This window comes from Muscardinus avellanarius, assembly GCF_963383645.1.
Source record: "Muscardinus avellanarius genome assembly, chromosome: 1".
Taxonomy (NCBI): Eukaryota; Metazoa; Chordata; class Mammalia; order Rodentia; family Gliridae; genus Muscardinus; species Muscardinus avellanarius.
The window spans coordinates 110,586,062-110,606,043 of NC_137786.1; the positions used below are offsets into that span (position 1 = coordinate 110,586,062).

The window sequence follows — 19,982 nt, forward strand, 5'->3', positions numbered from 1 at the left end:
GCCAACCGGGAAGAGGTGACGTGATTAGTCCTGTCCCCCTGCCCCTACGAGTGAATCCCGGGCTCCGGGGCGGGGGAAGATGAAGAGGCAGACGAATGGGAAGACGGCGCGGGGAGCGTCGCCTCGGCTATTGGTCAAGTAAGGTAAACAGAGGGCGGGGCGTGCCGGCGCCGGGGTGGCCCCCGGGAGGGGGCGGAGAGTGCGCGGCGGGCGGCGGCGGCGGCGGCCCGGGAGGCCCGGGAGGCCGCGGCGCGGTCACTGCGAGCCGAGCGGAGCCGCGCCGATCGCCATCGGCCCCGGCTGTCGCGCGCGATCCCGGCCGGCGGCGCGGCCCGGCGGGCCCGGCGGCGCTGCAGCCCATGGAGCTCGAGAACATCGTGGCGAACACCGTGCTACTCAAGGCCCGGGAAGGTGAGGCAGCGGGCGGGCGGCCGGGCCGGGGTGCGGAGATCGCCGGCGCCCGGCCTCTGACCTCGGCGGGGCGCCCCAGCCGCCGGCTCTCCTCGGGCGCCGAGCCCCCAGCCCCACGCCGACGCGAGCCCTGCGGGTTCTTCCGTCCTCCTCCGCACCTGCCCGGGGGAGCTGGGGCCCTGGAAGGGGCGGGGGTCAGGCCGCCGCCCTTGTGGCGGGTGTGGAGGAGGGAAGGGGTGTGGAGGGGTGAGGGCTGGAGAAAGGAAGGAAGAGAGAAGGGTGGGACTTGAGCCCCAGGACAGTCTCTCTCAGGCCTCTTCCAGGTGAGAGGCGAGATGTCCCACGTGCCCTGGCCCCAGCCCTCTGGACAACACAGAGTTGGTGTTTGGGAAATGTTGCAGAATGAATGAACAGAACCTTTACATAGCACAACCCACCCGACTTGGGGAAACTGCTGGTCTTATAATCTACCAACTGGACTGCCACTTGCTAGGAGCCTCGGGACACTGAGTGGGTCACGATTTTTGCTCTGAGAAAGGCCATGATCTACCGAGACAAACACACAGAAATAAGTGTGAGCTGAACATGCTGGGCTGTTAGGACTGCAAAGGCGAAGGCCTGGCTCGGGAGGAGCCCGGTGGTAGACCCAGTGTGTGTCTCTTGGCTCACACTGCAGATGCTATCAGGTACTTGCTATGCCAGGGTCCTGGGGGACACAGAACTAGGTCCTCCTGTTCTGTGGTCACTCCGCCCCTTGCCTGTCATTGCCCATTTCAATAACAATTGTTACATGCCTACACTGTGCCCCACCCTGTCCAGGGTGCTGGGGAACCAACAGTGAACAAGACCTATCTTTTTGGAATTCTAGGCTCTAGAGATCATGACAGTTTTTCCACTTTTTGCTGGGCTTTCGGGCTGGGTCATCTGCTTCACCTTTGTGCCCATTTACAGGTGGGAAATAGGTTCAGACCAGAGACTAGCCCTAGGTCACACAGCAGGATTGTAACTGACCAAGGCCTAGGACCTGGATGTCTTGAACACTTTGTAGGAAGCTCAGAGGAGCCTCCAGCTGAGTGTAGCACCTGAAGTCCTCTGCCTACCCAGTGTTTGTCACCCCGGGGAGGTGCTGCCTGGAAATGAGCATGGTAGGCTGGATGCCCAGGGAGGCTGTCTTATCTCCTGTCCCTTATCGGCCCCGGGCCTTCCTCTCAGCCTCTGGGGGCATCTTCGGATTCTGTTCTGCCTCGTCATCCAGCCAGCCAGGGAGGAGGGGTGGGGAGAGCCTGGCCAGGCCTCCCTTCCTAGGGCTAACCAGTTCAAGCTTCAGGCCTGCTGAGGGCACTGCCTTGGTTGGCCAGACAGCGTGGGCATCTTCTGACAAGCTTTTTGGGCCCTGGTCGAGGTACAGGCTTGTATGGCCAGACTAAGATCTGGTGCCCCCACTAGAGAACCCTTTTGTAACTGGCTCTGCCCCTTCCATCTGCAGGGCTTTAGGTAAGTCTCACCCCCTCATCTTCAGTATCCCTTTTTGTGGAATGGTCTGGGATGGGGCATTAAAGACTAAGGGAAGTCCTGACTGTCACTGAGTCTTGAAATCAGATCCCTGGAATGGCTGATCTGAACCCAGATCCAGTTCATGATCTGAGGCCCTAAGTGATTTTTAAGAGCTCTTGGTATATGTATACATTTATGTATAATAAATGCTGGACATGTTTGAGGTAGGAAAGGAACTTGGGTTGTGGGAGCTAGGTTCAAATCCTGCCACTGTCACCTCCTGGCTCTGTGATCTTGGGCAAACTGATTTCTCACTCAACCTCAGTTTTCTCTTGAAATTGGCCCATCTGGTCGAATTGGAGTGAAGTGGGCAGCACTGGGGTATGAGTGCTCAGCTTGGATCTCCTTCCTTTCCCAGGTACCCAGGGCCTGGGGAGGGGGTAGAGGGTAGGGTGGAGAGGAGCCCCACAGACTCAGCTGCCAGTTCCAGGACAGAGTATTTGCATGTGACTATTTGCTGCTGCCTTGATGTGGCTGGGAGGAGGGGGAGGAGGAAGTAACTGGTTGGGGAGACAGGCCGGTGGAGGGCTGGGTGAGGAACCTGCTGGGGTTGGGGAGGAGTTCCCCTTCTGGGGAGGCCATGCTCTGGGTTAGGGGTGGAGGTCTACTGCTTACTCACAGTGAAGCAATGACTGGGGTATGCATGCAGGCTGCAGGAGGGCTGCCAGCAGGTTTCTCAAGGGGCCCCTGCAATACTTCCTCTTCTAGGCAGCTTAGGTCAAGGTCAGAGAGCTCATTGAGGGACTACCCCCTCTCTAGAAGGAAGCTCCTCCCTCCACCCCATCTACCTTCACCAAGCCAGATGGAGACAAGACTGGGAGAGCCTCAGGGAAGTTGAGGCTAGGAAAGGAAAGTGGTTGCCTAGGGTTGCCATTGAGTTGTTGGAGTTGGACCCACCTCTTGCTATAGTCCTACTGGATGCTAGGTGAAGACCTTCCTATATGTCCTCATAATTCCTCTGGAGGTAGCTTTGGACTTAAAGGATGCAGGGGGAAATTGAGGGTCACAGAGGACAGTAATAGGCCTAAAATGTGGAGATTTAAACCCAGATCTGTGGGGCTCTAAGAGTCAGACTCCTTCCATCATTCTCAACCTGGTGGCCCACAGGCCACATCTGGCCAGCTCTCTGACATGTTTTATTTATGTGGTTGCAATACGTTTTTATTTATTTATTTAATTTTTCAATCAAATAGGAACCAGTGTCTCATGTTGCAGTCTGGATTTCCAGCTACTTTTGAAAACTCAGAAGGGCTGGTCACTGAGCCAGCATTCCTCCTAGCAACAGCCGGCAAATCGGCTAGGGTTGTGGTGCAGCTGCCCCGTCGGAGGGGACATTCCCCTCACTCCCCATGACTCCTTGTTGTCTGGTCCACATTTATCCTACCTGTTTGGCTCTGTAGGTGTTCCAGCTGCTACTGAGGTGTCAGCAGCTGCACACGAGGGGTCAGCCAGGTAAAACAGGCAGTATCAGGGCCAGGGAAGCCCTTGTGCACAGGGGAGGGAGAATCCTGAGTGCCAGCCTTTCTGCCCCGACCTTGCTTGAGATAGCTGATGCAGAACCTGGTGAGAGAGGCCTAGCAGCCTCTTGGGGGGCCCAGGCTGCCCTCTGTCCCTGGCATTTCTCAGGCCTGCCCCACATGATCAGGAATCCCTCTCCTGTTCCCACCACTGTGCTATCCTTTACTTTCTTCCCTTGGGGGACTCCTCCCTGGGGGAAACAGATGAGTCCAGACCTCTTGCTCATGTGTTCTCACTGCCCCTCGGCTCTCCAGGCCCTAGCAGGAGGGTTCACGAGGACCATGTGTCTTGGAAGCCAGCAAGGACTTACCAGAGCATGTGGCGGAAGGCCCAAGATGCCTCCCAGGGCAGCCTGGGTCTCCACAGGGCTCTGAAGGCCTCCCAGCCACCTTGCAGGTAGAGGAGAGACAGCAGGTCTCCAGCAGGCTGTGCCCCTGATTGCTTTTGCAGGTGGTGGTGGCAATCGCAAAGGCAAGAGCAAGAAATGGCGGCAGATGCTTCAGTTCCCCCATATCAGCCAGTGTGAAGAGCTGCGGCTCAGCCTTGGTAAGGCCTACACAGAGGCTGCTGGAGCGGAGGGGACCCGTGGTGCCCCACCCCCAAGACCTTGTCCTGGGGCAGAGGGGTTGGGTTTGGGGGGCTTATGACCAGGAAGGTGGAGGCTGTATCACCCAGCCCAGTTTCAGTTCCTGGGCATGAGATGGGGGAGGGCAGAGCGTGAACAGGGACTGACTACGGCCAGTTGAAGTGGGTGTGGGGAGGAGGGCAGGAGCAGATTGGGGACAGGAAGAGTCAACCCAGGGGAGCAGGGCCCACAGGCCAGAAGGAGCAGTCACCAGGTTGACTGTTAGGAGCCCTGCTTGGCCTACCCCAGGAGGTGCCCAGCAAAGCCAGATGTGACAAGGGTTCTTCTGGGAGGGGACAGAAGGGGCCAAGACTCCAGTTCCTGTTTATCTTGCTGGAGGCCCCAGGTCGGAGCAGCACCCTAGTTGCCCAGGCCCCCAAAGAGTAGTCTATGGCTGCTCCCATCACCTGGGCCAGAGGCCCAGCTGAGAGCATACCGGAAGCCACAGCTTCCTCTCGCACTTTCACCAGGCAGGCAACAGGTGTGGGCCCAGCCCGGTCTCAGGGCCGGAACTTCACAGACCGCACCCAGGCCCAGCACTGTGACATATGCAAGTCACGTGAACCAGGAGACTACAAGGAGAAGGGAGGCCTGGGCTCTGGACCTCAGACTCCTAGCTGTGTGACACTGAGCTAATTCATGAACCTCTCTGGGCTTCATAGTCCCAAGTTAGGTTAGGAATGATACCCACCTCAGGGCAGTAGTGGGAGGGTTTGAAAGGAGGTAATGGCTGCAGGGCAGGGAGCTGTTGTTGGGCTCAGGACCTAGCGGTGTGGGCAGGAGCGTTCTGCAGTGGGCTCCGGGTCTGTGACCCCAGCATCTCCCATCTCTGCCTTCAGAGCGTGACTACCACAGCCTGTGTGAGAAGCAGCCCATTGGACGCCTGCTGTTTCGAGAGTTCTGTGCCACGAGGCCCGAGCTGACACGCTGCATCGCCTTCCTGGATGGGGTGGTGAGTACAGCCTGCCCTGGCCCAGCCCAGCCCTGAGGACAGGTGGCAGGCCCAGCCACTGCGCCTCGTTTCCCCACACCTGTTGCTCCACGCAGACCCCAAGGTTCTCTGCTTCCTACCCTGCAGGCTGAGTATGAAGTGACCCCTGATGAGAAGCGGAAGGCGTGTGGGCGGCGGCTGATGCAGAATTTTCTGAGCCACACGGTGAGCAAACAGTAATGGAGAGGTGATGGCAGTTGGCGGGGCTTGGTGACGACAGGGAGGAGAGTGGCCACAGCCCGAGCAGAAAGTGCTTGGGGCCGCTCCAGACAGCAGCACGGGCATGGAGCCCGGGGGTGGGCCCGGCGGCCTGCCAGTGGCAAGCCTCACCCTGCCTACAGCGGGGGAGTGGCCGGAAGGGAGTCCCACAACTGGGCAACTAGCGCACCACCCGCTTGCGGCCAACCTTGGCACTGGCAGAGACAGCTGGCAGCTCTACCTCGGGAGTGGGCAGCTGTCCAAGGGAGCCCCCTGCACTGACCTTGACCTGTCTCCAGGGTCCTGACCTCATCCCTGAGGTCCCCCGGCAGCTGGTGACTAACTGCGCCCAGCGGCTGGAGCAGGGGCCCTGCAAAGACCTCTTCCAGGAGCTGACTCGGTAAGCCTCCTCGCCTGCAACCTTGGAACACGTCCAGCGGAGGGGGCTTCTGTGGACCAGAGGGCTCAGCTCCCTGCCTAGTCCTTGACCCACTGTCTGTCCTCGACAGTTGGCCTTCCGTCTCTAGCGTCCTCAGCTTCTTCAGGGGACGGTGTCTCATTGGTTAGCCAAATGAGGCTTTGTGGACTGAGCGTGCACACCATGGGAGGCCTGGGCCAGTAAGCTGAGAATCTGGGGTGTTGGGCTGACCTTTGCATGGTCCTTCCAACAGACTGACCCATGAGTACCTGAGCATGGCCCCTTTTGCCGACTACCTCGACAGCATCTACTTCAACCGTTTCCTGCAGTGGAAGTGGCTAGAAAGGTGAGCTCCTCCCGGGGTGGGCTGGGGCTGGGCTGCGGGGGCTTCGTGGTCACCAAAGCCCTGCTCAGCCAACATCTCCTCCCTTCTCCTGTGCCCACAGGCAGCCAGTGACCAAAAACACGTTCAGGCAGTACCGAGTCCTGGGCAAAGGTGGCTTTGGGGAGGTGAGTGGCCAGGCTGGTGTCACTGGCAAAGTGCACAGGACCAGGACGTATGGGCCTGGACCAGGGCATGCCGGCCCCCACTCGCCCCATCTCCCCACCACAGGTTTGCGCCTGCCAGGTGCGGGCGACAGGCAAGATGTATGCCTGCAAGAAGCTGGAGAAGAAGCGGATCAAGAAGCGGAAAGGGGAGGCCATGGCTCTGAATGAGAAGCAGATCCTGGAGAAAGTGAACAGTAGGTTTGTAGTAAGTACAGGAGACCTCCTTCCCTCAGCCATCCTGGCCCACAGTTCCCCCTCAGGCTAAGATCCTCCCAGCAAAGGGACCCTCCACCTACCCCAGTGCCAGGAAAGGGAGGGCTGGGAAGACTGATGCCAGGCCTGGCAGCCAGCACCCAGAAGTACATTTCCTGTGGGTGTCAGCCGCCCGCAGGCCTCCCCACGGCTCCTGCCTGAGGGCTGGGTTCCCTGGCCACAGGTGAGCTTAGCCTATGCCTATGAGACCAAGGACGCACTGTGCCTGGTGCTGACGCTGATGAACGGCGGGGACCTCAAGTTCCACATCTACCACATGGGCCAGGCCGGCTTCCCTGAAGCGCGTGCTGTCTTCTATGCTGCTGAGATATGCTGTGGCCTAGAGGACCTGCACCGGGAGCGGATCGTGTACAGGTGGGCAGGAACGGTGGGCAAGAACCTCGGGCAGCCCTCCCAGGTCGTGGTCCTTCTCAGCCAGAGGCTGTGAGTTAGACCAGACAGCAGAAGGATACTGGTATGCTGAGGCTGCAACTGGTTGCAACCAGCACTGGCCCCAGGCTCAATGCTTCTCATACTGGGTGAACTTGAGTGGCTCAGACTTAGGCTTTAGGGTCTGACTGACCCACATGTGAGTCCAGTTTTTTTTTTTTTTTTTTTTTTTTGGTGGTACTAGGGGTGGAACCCAGAGGCTTTCTACCTCCAGGCTATACTCCCAGACTTTTTTTATATTTTATTTGGAAACAGGGTCTCACTAAGTTGCTGAAAGCCTCACTAAGTAGCTGAGGCTGGCTTTGAACCCGTGCGATCCTCCTGTCTCAGCCTCCCAAGCGCGGGGATTACAAGCATGCGCCACCACACCCGGCTGTGAGTCCAGTTTTGTAATTCTTCACTGTGTGACCTTCGGTCAGTCAGCTGTCTGCTCCCAACATGTTTCTGGGAAGCAGAAACTATCATTTTTACCTTGCTGGCTGGCCCAATAGAACAGAGCCCTGGTGATGGTTGTTGGTCATGATTTGAGCCTCCTTACAGCCCCACTGGGGGATGGAGGAGTCCCCCTTTGAAAGAAAAGGTAGGACCAGCACTGAATGGGTAGGGCTCCTTGACACCAGGAATGAACAAGGCTGCTGGTGGCATCTGGGAACATCCTCCCTGGGTAGGAGATGCCTTTCCGTTGCCTAGAAAGTTTCTGGAGCTCTAACGGGCTTGTCTGTAATCCCAGTACATGGAAGGCTGAGACAGAAGAATCCACAGATTCAGTGCTAACTTAGTGACACCTAGTTTCAAAATAAAAAATCAGATAGAACGGAGGGTGTAGCTCAGAGTTAGAACGCCTCTGGGTTCAATCCCAGTACCACACATACACATATAAAGAGTTCCTGGGAGTCCTACTTCTGTAGATCCTTCATCTGTTCCCCTGAGTCAGGGCTGGGGGGTTGGAAACAGGACTCTGTCACCCTGACGCAAATGGGTCCTGAATATTGCTCCACATCTGATTCCAGGAGGCAAGTAGGTGAGGAGGAGTGGTCCTCCCAGGCTTTCTGGCAGACTGAGTAGCATCTGACCCTGCCCTTCTCTCCCCACAGGGACCTGAAGCCAGAGAACATCCTGCTGGATGACCATGGTGCGTGGGAGGCACGGGGTCGGTGGGGTGGGGTGGGGTGGAAAAGACTATCAACAGGTCCACCTGCTTTTCCAATCTCATTCAGGTCACATCCGTATCTCTGACCTGGGCCTGGCTGTGCACGTGCCCGAGAGCCAGACCATCAAAGGCCGTGTGGGCACTGTGGGCTACATGGGTGAGTCTCCCTCTGCCCCAGCCCACCAGCCTCCTGGGATCTCTGGCTGTCTTAGGCCTGGCCCACCCACTTCTGTATATATTTGGAGACCAAGACCCAGCAAAGGTCTCATAGTTGTGAATCTACATCATTCATTCACCAAATACTTGGTGAATACCTACTGTTGACTGGGCCTGCAGGTGGACACCAGGGAAGGGAGGAGAGAGGAATCAGGGCCATTTCCATGCCTCTGGCCCTGCTGTCCCCTAAACTGCCCATGCTTGGAGTGGGTTGCCCAGCTGTGGTGCAACACAGTGGAGGGACCAGAGTGTGGCCTCACGTTTCCTTTGGGGGCCACATGACACGGTAGACAGAGTCCTGGCTTTGCAGGCCTCACCTCTTGCCTGTTACCTGCCCTTGGGCTAGACACTCCACTTCTCCCAGCCTGTCTTTACTGCAAAAGGAACAGCAGAGGTGCCTCCTGGGGTTGCTTTGAGATGAAAACAGATAGTGGCGGGGAAACTCCCTAGTGCCTTGCCCTGGCAGGTGGAGGTATCAGCAGGTACGGGTTTCTGCTCTCTCTCTTCTCCCTTATGAAATAAAAAAGTCACTAACCAGTAGCTACATGGCCCCAGTTTGGCCCGTATTTGTGTTAAAATCATTTTTAGAACAATTTGAATTGGTTGCTAACAACTTCATTTAAACAATGAGGATTCCTGGGCTGGGGTTGTAGCCAGTGGTAAAATGCTCGCCTAGTGTTTAAATCTGCTTTTCTGTCTCTGACCAAAAATACCTGGAGGAAAGGTTTCTTTTGGCAGACTGTTTTAGAGGTCCATTGTTGGCCAGTTCCAAGGCAGAAACCACAGCAGCAAAAAAAGCTGTTCTCAGTCATGGTGACCAAAAGCAGAGAAAAAGAGAGGAAGTGGACGGGGCAGACACAGTCCCCACGGCCACACTCCAGGGAGACACCTCCCGCCCTGCCCCACCCCTGAACCTGGCTGCTCTGGGGACCTGCTTTCAACACATGAGCTTTGAGAGGACATTCTAGACCCAAACCACAACACCTAGCATGAGCAAGGCCTTGGGTTTGATCCCCAGCACAGAAACAAAGCAAGAAAGAAAATCAGAAGACCCTAGTACCCTGGGTGTGGCCCCCTGGAGGACCACAGCAACCCGTTTGCTGGGATGTGTACTTCCCAGGCTTGTTAAGATGCCCACCAGGCTGATAACTGTGTGTGCCTGGCCAGTGGGTGTTTGAGTTGATCCCCTAATTTCACATGTGCTGGGCATTCCTGGGGCCCGAAGGCTCCGTTCCTTGCCATCTACCCAGCCCCGGCTCCTGTGCCCCTGCCTAGCTCCAGAGGTGGTGAAGAACGAGCGGTATACGTTCAGCCCTGACTGGTGGGCGTTAGGCTGCCTTCTGTACGAGATGATCGCAGGCCAGTCGCCCTTCCAGCAGAGGAAGAAGAAGATCAAGCGGGAGGAGGTGGAGCGACTGGTGAAGGAGGTGCCCGAGGAGTACTCTGAGCGCTTCTCCCCGCAGGCCCGCTCGCTCTGCTCCCAGGTACCGCGACAAGGGGAAGGTTGACTGGCTGAGGCTAGAGGTGGGAGTACCTTACCCACCTGCCCGCCCGCGGACACCTGACCACCCCTGCCCCGCCACAGCTCCTCTGCAAGGACCCTGCGGAGCGCCTGGGGTGTCGTGGTGGTGGCGCTCGAGAGGTGAAGGAACACCCCCTTTTCAAGAAACTGAACTTCAAGCGGCTGGGAGCCGGCATGCTGGAGCCACCCTTTAAGCCTGACGTGAGTGTCTCCCACTCCTGCCAAGACCCGGCCCAAGCCCGGGCTGGGCCTCAGGGCCCTTGGAGCAGTAGGCAAAACACCTTCAGCCAGACACAGCACACACAATTCAGTGGGCTCACAGAATTGAAAAACCCCAGGATAGTTCTGGATCTTGACATTCCTGGATGGGGAGAGGTGATGGTAGGACAGCTCTAACAGTGGAATAGTTGAAGAAATTCGCTTCATCTCTCTCTCCGTTGCAATGAATTGCTTTTCTGTTTGTTTTTTTTTTTCCAGTGGTACTGGGGATTGAACCCAAGTGCACTCTACCACTGCACACAATCCCAACCCTGTTTGTTAATATTTATTTATTTATTTTTGGTCCTGGGGATTGAATCCAGGGGTATCCTATCCTCGAGCTCCTTTTTATTTGTATTCAGCCCTTTTTATTTTTATTTTGGTGGAACTGGGGGTGAAATCCAGGGGCTTTCTACCTCCAGGCTATCCTCCTAGACCTATTTTATTTTATATCTTTTTATTTGGAAACAGGGTCTCACTCAGTTGCTGAGAGCCTCACTAAGTAGCTGAGGCTGGCTTCGAACCTGTGCGATCCTCCTGTCTCAGCCTCCCAAGGGCAGGGATTACAAGCGTGCGCCACCACACCCAGCTTTATTTTTTATTTTATTTAATTTATTATTATTATTATTATTATTTTTAGTGGTACCGGGTATGGAATCCAGGGGCCTTGTACCTCCGGGCTACACTCCCAGACCTATTTTATATTTTATTTGGAAACAGGGTCTCAAGCCAGCTGAGGCTGGCTTCGAACCTGCGCGATCCTCCCGTCTCAGCCTCCCAAGCGCGGGGATTACAAGTGTGCGCCACCACACCTGGCTTTATTTTTTATTTTAAAACAGGGTCTTGCTGGTTACTGAGAGTCTTGCTGAGTTGCCAAAGTTGCCCTTGAACCTGTGATCCTGTCTCGTCTTCCCAAGTACTGGGATGATAAGCGGGTACCACTGTGTGTGCCTGGCTTGCCCAGAAATTTCAAAAGAAATACTAAAGGGGTAGATAAGTTCTAAGGCCGATGCTTATTGTCTCTGATCACTCAGAAGCCTCTCTGGACATCCTGGTCACTTGCCCAGCTGAACCATGGCCAATGGGAAACATCTATTACCCCACAGGAAAACCAAGATGGGGCATGTTCCTCTTTATAGGGGATACCCCCCTATATAAAATCTCACCCATTTACTGACTATCTTGGATAGGCTCCCCATAGGCAAAAATGTCTTCTAGTCATTATCAGATTTTAAGTGGACTCAAACTTACATAAGCCTAACATGGAGTTCACTGGTTTGGACAGAAAGTCGCAGAGTCAGGTGGACATCAAGGTTTCAGGCTTTGTTGCTGCCAGGACTCTTCATCTCTGGGCTGTGCTTTAGCCTGTTGACTGATCCTTCCCCCTAAATTCAGGCTTTTCTTTATGTAATATCACCGGGAAGTTCTGATTGGCCAGGATTAGGTCACGTGCTTGCTTCCTTGCTATGGCTATGGGTCCTGCAGTGGACAGTTCACCAGGAGCTCCGGGGAGGCAGGAAGGTATTGGGCAGGCCAGGTTGATGGCTGTCAACCACACGTGTTTGTTCATTCGACAAATATACAAGTACCCATATGTGCCAGGACCTTGGAGATAATAATGCCCACGGGGTCCGGGCCTGTGCTCGTGGGGTACTCATCTCAGTACTTGGGAGTACTTGGTGTCTCTCCTAGCGGGGAGACACCAGATCAGTGAGTGAGAAGGAATTTCGGGTAATGCTGTGACAAATGAAAGAGGCTTAGAAGGTGGCATGATTAGAGGCATAGTAGTTTTAAACAGGGTGGTCTTTGAGGAGCTGATGGTTAAGCAGAAACTGAAAGTATGTGAGAGTCATGCCGAGAGTTGTGAGGATGAGTATTCCAGGCGAACAAAATAGCCAGAAATTGAGGTCCTGTGGAGAGCCCAGCCTGGTGAGAAAAATAGCCATGAGGAGGCCAGGATGCTTGGCGCAGGTATATGCAGGGCAGGAGTGTGGTCCCCAAATGACAGGAAGCTTTGAGGTTTTGAGCAGGAATGTGAGGTATGGGGAATGGACCACGGAGGGTGTTGATATAAGTGGGGAAGCCAGCTTTTTTTGCCTCCGAATGGCTGTCTCACAGAGTAGAACCTTAAGTGGAACCCCAAAGGTGGGCATTAACATGGGGACATGGGCTTGTACTTGAATAAAGTGAGCCTGACTTCCGTCAGCCTGTCTCTGAGGCTGTTACTGCTGCTCAAGTTTACTCCTGCTTCCTATGCTTGTCGTCTCTTTTTTTAACCTATCTCTCTCTCTCCTTTCTCTCTCTCTCTCTCTCTCTCTCTCTCTCTCTCTCTCTCTCTCTCTCTCTCTCTCTCTCTGTGATTCTGTGATTAAACCCAGGGACAGTCTCCTTTTGAGCTACATCACCAGGCATTTTTATTTTTACTTATTATTAATTATTTATTTATTTTTGGCGTGTCCGGGGATGGAACCCAGGGGCATTCTACCTCTGAGCTACACCCCCAGCCCTATTTTTATTTTTTATTTTTTTGGTGGTACTGGGGTTCCTGGAAGCCCTTCTACCTCCGGGCTACACTCCCAGACCTATTTTTTATTTTTGGAAACAGGATCTCTTAAGCCCTGTGGGATCCTCCTGTCTCCGCCTCCCAAGCACGGGGATTGCGCCACCACGCCCGGCCTATTCTTTATTTTGAAACAGGGTCTCACAGAGTTGCAAAGGCTCTCACTAAGTAGCTGAGGCTGGCCATGAACCTCAATCCTCCTGTCTCAGCCTCCCAAATGTTGGGATGACAAGTGTGCACTACCATGCCTGGCTTTATGTTTTTGTTTTGAAACAGAGTCTTGCTGAGGCTGTCCTTGAACTAGTAATCCTCTTTTCTCAGACTCCCAAGTACTGGGATTACAGCAGTTTACCACCACGCCTGGCCACATCATCTCATTTACTTTGAAATAATCACACTGAGCTGGGTGTGGTGGTACACCCCTGAGGATTGCAGGTTCAAGGCCAGTCTCAGCAACTTAGTGAGGCTCTCAACAACTTAGCCCTTGTTTCAAAATTCAAAATTTAAAAAAGACTAGGGCTATAGCTCAGAGGTAAAATACCTCTGGGTTCAGTTCCCATCACGGAAGGAAGGAAAGTCTCACTGGGCGTGGTAGTACATGCTTGTAATCCCAGTACTTGGGAGGCTGAGACAGGATGCTCATAGGTTCCTGGCCAGCTTCAATTACTTAGTGAGACCCTCTGCAACTTGAGACCCTGTTTCAAAATAATGAAAAATAGGGCTGGAGTGTAGCTGGAGGTAGTGCGCTCCTGGGTTCAATCCCCAATACTGCAAAAAAGGGGGGGCTGCCTAGGTGTGTATGCGTGTATGCGCACGTATTCATTCATTCATTCATTTTGTGGTACTAGGGATTGAACTCAGAGTCATTCTACCTCCAAACTACACCCTCAGCCCTTTTGTTTGTGTGTGTGTGGTGCTGGGGATGGAACCCAGGGCATTCTACCTCTGAGCTATATCCCCAGCCCTATTTTTTTTTTTTTTTTTTTTTTTTTTGGTGGTACTGGGGTTCCTGGAAGCCCTTCTACCTCCGGGCTACACTCCCAGACCTATTTTTACATTTTTATTTGGAAACAGGGTCTCCTAAGCCAGCGCGCGTGGCTGGCTTCGAACCTGCGCGATCCTCCTGTCTCTGCCTCCCAAGCGCGGGGATTACAAGCGTGCGCCACCACGCCCGGCTTTATTTTTTTATTCTTTATTTTGAAACAGGGTTTCACTGAGTTGCAAAGGGCTTCACTAAGTAGCTGAGGCTTTACACAAACTGCCATCTTCCTGTCTCAGTCTCCCAAATGCTGTGATTACAAGCGTGCACCATCATGCCCCGCTTATTCTTTATTTTTGAAATAGGGTCTCACTAAGTTACAGACAACCTCACTAAGTAGCCTTTTTTATTTTGAAATAGGATCCCACCAAGTTGCTGAGGCTGGCCTGGAGTGTGGCATCTTCCAGTCTCAGCCTCTAAGTACTGGGATTACAGGCATGCATCTATGTGCCAGATTGCCTCTAGATTTTTTGGGGGGAGGCAGGTCTGGGGATAGAACCTAGGGGCATTTGACCTCCGAGCCACATCCCCTGCCCAATTTTTATTTTTTATTTTGAAACAGGGTCTCACTAAGTTGCCGAGGGCCTCATTAAGTAGCTGAGGCTGTCTGCGAACCGTGATCCTCCGGTTTCAGCCTCCCGAATGCTGCATGCGATTACAAGTGTGCGCCACCACGCCTGGCTGCCTCTAGATCTTTAGTTCAAAGTTGAGAGAAAATCGGTGTTGTGGAGTTTTAACTTTTTAGAAGCAATAGTTGAAAAGCAAGCTTGAAGATGATATATTTTAATAGCTTTATTGAGATTTACATACCACATAATTCACCCATACAGAGCATGTAATTAAAGTGGCTTTTAGAATACTCAGAGCTGTGTATCCATCACCCCAATAAATTTTAGTATAATCTCATCACTCCCCAAATAAAAAGCCTTGTACCTAATAGCAGTCATCCCCCATTCTTTCCTCTCCCTGCCCCTGAAAATCACTAATCTACTCTCTATCTCTATATAATTTGCTTATTCTGGATATTTTGTATGATTTTTTTTTTTTTTTTTTGGTGGTACTGGGGGTGGAACCCAGAGGCTTTCTACCTCCGGGCTATACTCCCAGACCTTTTTTATATTTTATTTGGAAACAGGGTCTCTCTAAGTTGCTGAAAGCCTTACTAAGTAGCTGAGGCTGGCTTTGAACCCGTGCGATCCTCCTGTTTCAGCCTCCCAAGCGCGGGGATTACAAGCGTGCGCCACCACTCCCAGCTGAATATTTTGTATATATGGATGTATGGTCCTTTGTAACTGGCTTTTTTTGTGTGTGTGTGGTACTGGGGATGGAACCCAGGGGCATTCTACCTCCAAGCTACACCCCCAGCCATATTTTTTTAAATTATTTTTTATTTTGAAACAGGGTCTTCCTGAGTTGCAAAGGGCCTCACTAAGTAGCTGAGGCTGTCTGCAAACCGTGATCCTCTGGTCTCTGCCTCCCGAATGCTGGGATTACAAGCCTGTGCCACCACGCCTGGCCTTGTGACTGCTTTTTTTTTTTTTTTTTTTTTTTTTTTTATAGTACTGGGGATGGAACCCAGGGGCATTCTACCTCCAAGCTACACTCCCAGCCCTATTTTTTATTCTTTATTTGGAAACAGGGTCTCACTAAGTTGCAGAGGACCTCCCTAAGTAGCTGAGGGTGTCTGCGAACCTGGATCCTCCTGTCTCAGCCTCCCAAATGCTGGGATTACAAGCGTGTTCCACCAGGAGGGCACGGCTGGCTTCTTTTAATTAGCATGTTTTTAAGGTTCACCCATAGCTGAGCATAGTGGTACACGCTTGTAATCCTAGTACTTGGGAGGCTGAGACAGAAGGATAGCAGGATCTCAGCCTGCCTCAGCAACTTGTAAGGCCTTCTGCAACTTAGTGAGACCCTGTTTGAAAATAAAGAATAAAATAGGGCTGGGGATATAATTAGAGGTAGAATGTCCCTAGGTTCAATTCCTAGTACTGCAAAAAAAAAGTACTCTGTTCCTTCTCTTTTCTTTTTTTTTCTTTTAGTATTACACACACACACACACACCCTGATTTTATTTCTTATTTGGAAACAAAGTCTCATTAGATTGATGAGTCTCACTACTTGCTGAGGCTGTCCTCAAACCTGCAATCCTCCTGTCTCAGCCTCCCAAGTATTGGGATTATAAGTGTGTACCACCATGCCTGGCCTTTCTTTTTTTGATACTGAGGATTGAACCAGGAGCATTCTACCTACAAGCTATACCCACAGTGCTTTGTTTGTTTGTTTGTTTGTTTGTTTGTTTGTTTGTTTGTTTGAACAGTCTCACTAGATTGAAGCTGGTCCTGAATCTGTGACTTGTGTCAGCCTCCCAAGTACTGGGATTGCAGGCGTGCACTACCATACCTAGCACTCTGTTCCTTTCTAAGGCTGAATAATATTTCATTATTTGGCTAATACCACATTTTATTTATTTATCAGTTGATAGACATTGGGATTATTTTTACATTTTTTGCCCTTATGAACGCTGCTATGACTTTGAGCATTGTATTTTTTTCTCTCAGATGTGGGTCTTACTGTGTTGCCCAGGATGGTCTTGAATATGTGGACTCAAGTAATTCTCTCAGCCTTTTGAGTAGCTAGGACTACCAGTGCTCACCACCATGCCTGGCTGCTATGCACATTTTTGTACAGTTATTGTGTGGATAATTGCCATTTCTCTTGGTATATACCTCGCTGTAGAATTATTAGGTCATGTGCTAACCTTTCAGAGAACCACCAGCCTGTTTTCCAAAACAGATGTACTGTTTTACATAGTGATGTATGTGTAGTGTGTGTGCACGTGTATATGCGCAGTGAGGATCGAGCCCGAGCCTCATCCATAGGAGGACATGCTCCTCCACTGAGCTGCGTCCCCGCCCACCATGAAGCGCTATGTGTGGGGAGGTACTGGAGATCGACCTGGGCATTCTGCCTCCAAGTTACACCCCAGCCCTATTTTTCCTTGTTTTTGTTTTTGTTTTTCTTTTGGTACTGGGAATGGAACCCAGGGGCATTCTACCTCTGAGCTACACCCCTAATCCTTTTTTTTTTTTTTTTTTTTTTTTTTTTTGGTGATACTGGGGTTCCTGGAAGCCCTTCTACCTCCAGGCTACACTCCCAGATCTATTTTATATTTTTTATTTGGAAACAGGGTCTCTTAAGCCAGCGCGGCTGGCTTCGAACCTGCGCGATCCTCCTGTCTCTGCCTCCCAAGCGTGGAGATTGCAAGCGTGCGCCACCACACCCGGCTTATTATTTTGAAACAGGGTCTCACTGAGTTGCAAAGGGCCTCACTAAGTAGCTGAGGCTGTTCGCGAACCTGCGATCCTCCTGTTTCAGCCTCCCTTCTGAGGTGGACCCCACCAGGAGGTCCCACCGGGAGGTCAGTGAGGACCATTCCAGTCCTCTGATTGACTGAGATGGGAGGGAGCCACTAGTCATTCTAGTGTGAGGACCCTCTACCACGGGCCCTGCTTGGGTGGGGCCACCTCACCCAGGCATTCCTATGCAGTTAGAAGGGGTGGCCCAGGATCAGGCCTTGCACAGTCTCATTCAGCCAGTGAGCAGTGAGGGGGTAAGGATGCCAGTTTATAGAGGAGGGAAGGACTTCAGAGAGCCGGGACTGCTGCACTTGGGAAGGGCATGGGGTACCTAGTTGCTGACCCCAGATTCTGTGGGTGTCAGGGCAGAACCAGGCCAAGGGCAAGAGAGAGACTTAAGGCTGAGTTGCCTTCGTGTGTGTGTGTGTGTGTGTGTGTGTGTGTGTGTGTGTGTGTGTGTGTGTTTCCACACGTCTCCCATCTGACTGCTGCTCCTGTTCCTCCAGCCCCAGGCTATTTATTGCAAGGATGTTCTGGACATTGAACAGTTTTCGACAGTTAAGGGCGTGGAGTTGGAGCCCACCGACCAGGACTTCTACCAGAAGTTTGCCACGGGCAGCGTGTCTATTCCTTGGCAAAACGAGGTGGGGTCCTGCCCTGCTGCTGGGGTGGACTCCCAGGGGGCCGCTCTGGGGACAGCTCTCACAGCTGCCTGTTCCTTGGTAGATGGTGGAGACAGAGTGCTTCCAGGAATTGAATGTTTTTGGGCTAGACGGCTCCATTCCCCCAGACCTGGACTGGAAGGGACAGCCACCTGCACCCCCCAAGAAGGGATTGCTGCAGAGACTCTTCAGCCGCCAGGTAAGCCCCAGCAGTGTCCTACTTGGGCCCCCAGCCTGGTCCCAGGGGACAGTGGGTAGGAGGCAGAGCCGGCCGGTGCCCGCTTGCATTGGACATGGGTATCCTCCAGCCCTGCTCGCGGTGCCCAGGGTCTCTGGCCTCATTCTCCCTGTCCCCCGCCCCTGGCTGGGCTCACGGCCTGTTTTCTCTTTCCAGAGGTGAGCAGTGTGGGCTCCCCATGGGTCGGCCTTGCTGCCCAGCCTCGGGGAGCCCCAGGCAGCCCTTCCATGGCAGAGGAGAGATGTGGGAGAAAGAAGTCTGGTGCCCACCCCCCCATCTCCTTCCCTGCTGCTGCAGTTCCCTGCACCCTGGCCCTTTCAAGCTGCTAGCCTTGCTTAGCTGCCTGTTTCCCATGCCCTGCCTCTGTCCAGAGGCCATGCCCTGGCAGACCCTGGCATCTCCCTAGCCCCCCATGTCCACCCATGTGTGACCTGATCTGTCATGGGGGGTCCCCGCTCCAGAGTGTAGCTCTGGGCAGTGCCCAGCCTGCCTGGGCAGGGCTGACCCCATGCGAGATCACTCGTGGCTAATGGCGCCCACTCTGCCTCTCTCCCTCCATGTCTTCCCTGTCCTTCCAGGATTGCTGTGGGAACTGCAGCGACAGTGAGGACGAGCTCCCCACCCGCCTCTAGCCCCCAGCCTGAGGCCCCCATGGGCGGCTGGCGGTAGCAGCTGCTCTGAACGCTGTTTACAGTTTGCACAGTGGTCTTCCCCGTTGTCCACTCACTTCGTGGCCTGGGGAACACAGCCGGAGCTGTCCCCAGTTCCTCAGCCCCTGGCCTGGCTGAGTTTGGCGAGGCCTGGGCCGTCCCTGGGACAAAGGTGCGTCCCTTCAGCTCTTCTGTGTGGAGCTCGGGGCTTCTGTATTTATGTATTTGTACGAATGTATATAGCGACCAGAACATTCTTAATTCCCAACCTCGACTTGGCGCCCAACCTCACCTCCCCGTGCAGCCAGCCCTGGCCAGGAGAGCAGGGAGCCAGCAGAGGAGCCACTGCCAAACCTGAGGCTTCTCAGGCCCAGCTCAGACAGGCCGAGGCTGGGCCGGGCTAGGCCCTCGAGCCCCCGGCATTGTGCTGGCCCTCCAGAGGACGTTTGTGCCTGCCCCTGCCGTCCTAGGCCCAACACTGTCTCTTCTCAGCACTTGTCAGAGCTGAATCGGGGGCATCTGTGTCCCCTAGGCCTGTGCCAAAGTGTGACCAGAGATTGGGCTGACCATGGAACCCATCAGTCCACTGCCTGAGCTGTCCCAGATGGGTCTTCCTCTGCCTTCCAGCTCCCAGAGCGCCTTCTCTATTAGCCTCCCTGTCCTGAAGACCTCCTTCAGAAATGGTCCAGCCCGGGCCATAGGAGGGGCAGGGGTGTCCCTGGCCAATCCACCAACATTCCGGAACCCCCATAACAATAGACACACATGCCCAGCAATAATTCACCCTCCCTGTGCGTGCCTGTGGGGAGTGTGAGTGCGTGCGGGTGTGTCTGTGTGTGTGTGTGAAGGGATAAGATAAGGCTGTGCCTGTGACCCGGGCCCCAGCCGTGGTCCTTCCCAGACTGTGATAGCCATCCTGGTCCCACTATTAGGGTAGCATGGGATTACAGGGCCTTGGTTTTTCCATATTTAAAGCCAATTTTTATTACTCATCTTGTCCAATGTAAGCTACCACGTGTCTCTGTGTGAATACAGTCTGAGCACAAACTTGGTCAGCTGCCCCTGCTGGTGTTTTTCTTGTTTCTGGTGTTCCGGGGGCAGGTGGGGGGTAGCGGTCTTGCCACTTTCCTGACCCAGTTGGAAGTTGAAAGGATTGGAGGGATGAGGGGTTCCCCTCCAAGACTCAGGAATCCTCAGGATTAATATTGGGGTAGACTTTCCTGGCAGCCAGGTCTTGGTGGTCTCTGGGCTCATTCAGTGGGTTCCTTTGCTTTCCTAATGGGATGGGGTTAGGGGAAGGAAGCCTTGGGTACCTGCTGGGGTGTGTGTCTGTCTCTGATCATGTTGGAGAGTTAGGCCCAG

The 19,982-nt window shown here is 53.7% G+C and overlaps 1 protein-coding gene across 3 annotated transcripts; it reads left to right on the forward strand.

Annotated features, from left to right (window-relative positions):
* Nucleotides 1-359: 359 nt before the first annotated feature.
* On the forward strand, nt 360-18,602 carry GRK6 (G protein-coupled receptor kinase 6; the record flags this gene model as incomplete). Of its 3 annotated transcripts, none has more annotated exons than XM_080692262.1 (16): nt 360-411; nt 3,934-4,029; nt 4,948-5,060; nt 5,187-5,264; nt 5,597-5,697; nt 5,969-6,061; nt 6,162-6,225; nt 6,329-6,469; nt 6,701-6,891; nt 8,061-8,098; nt 8,184-8,273; nt 9,608-9,816; nt 9,918-10,055; nt 17,577-17,714; nt 17,797-17,931; nt 18,549-18,602. In XM_080692262.1, 16 exons carry the CDS (start codon nt 360-362, stop codon nt 18,600-18,602), a joined length of 1,731 nt encoding a protein of 576 aa, XP_080548388.1. The 3 variants fall into 3 exon arrangements, with proteins under 3 accessions (XP_080548388.1, XP_080548389.1, XP_080548387.1); XM_080692263.1 differs by having other exon boundaries at nt 6,803-6,891; XM_080692261.1 differs by having other exon boundaries at nt 6,329-6,466; nt 6,680-6,891.
* Nucleotides 18,603-19,982: the final 1,380 nt, after the last annotated feature.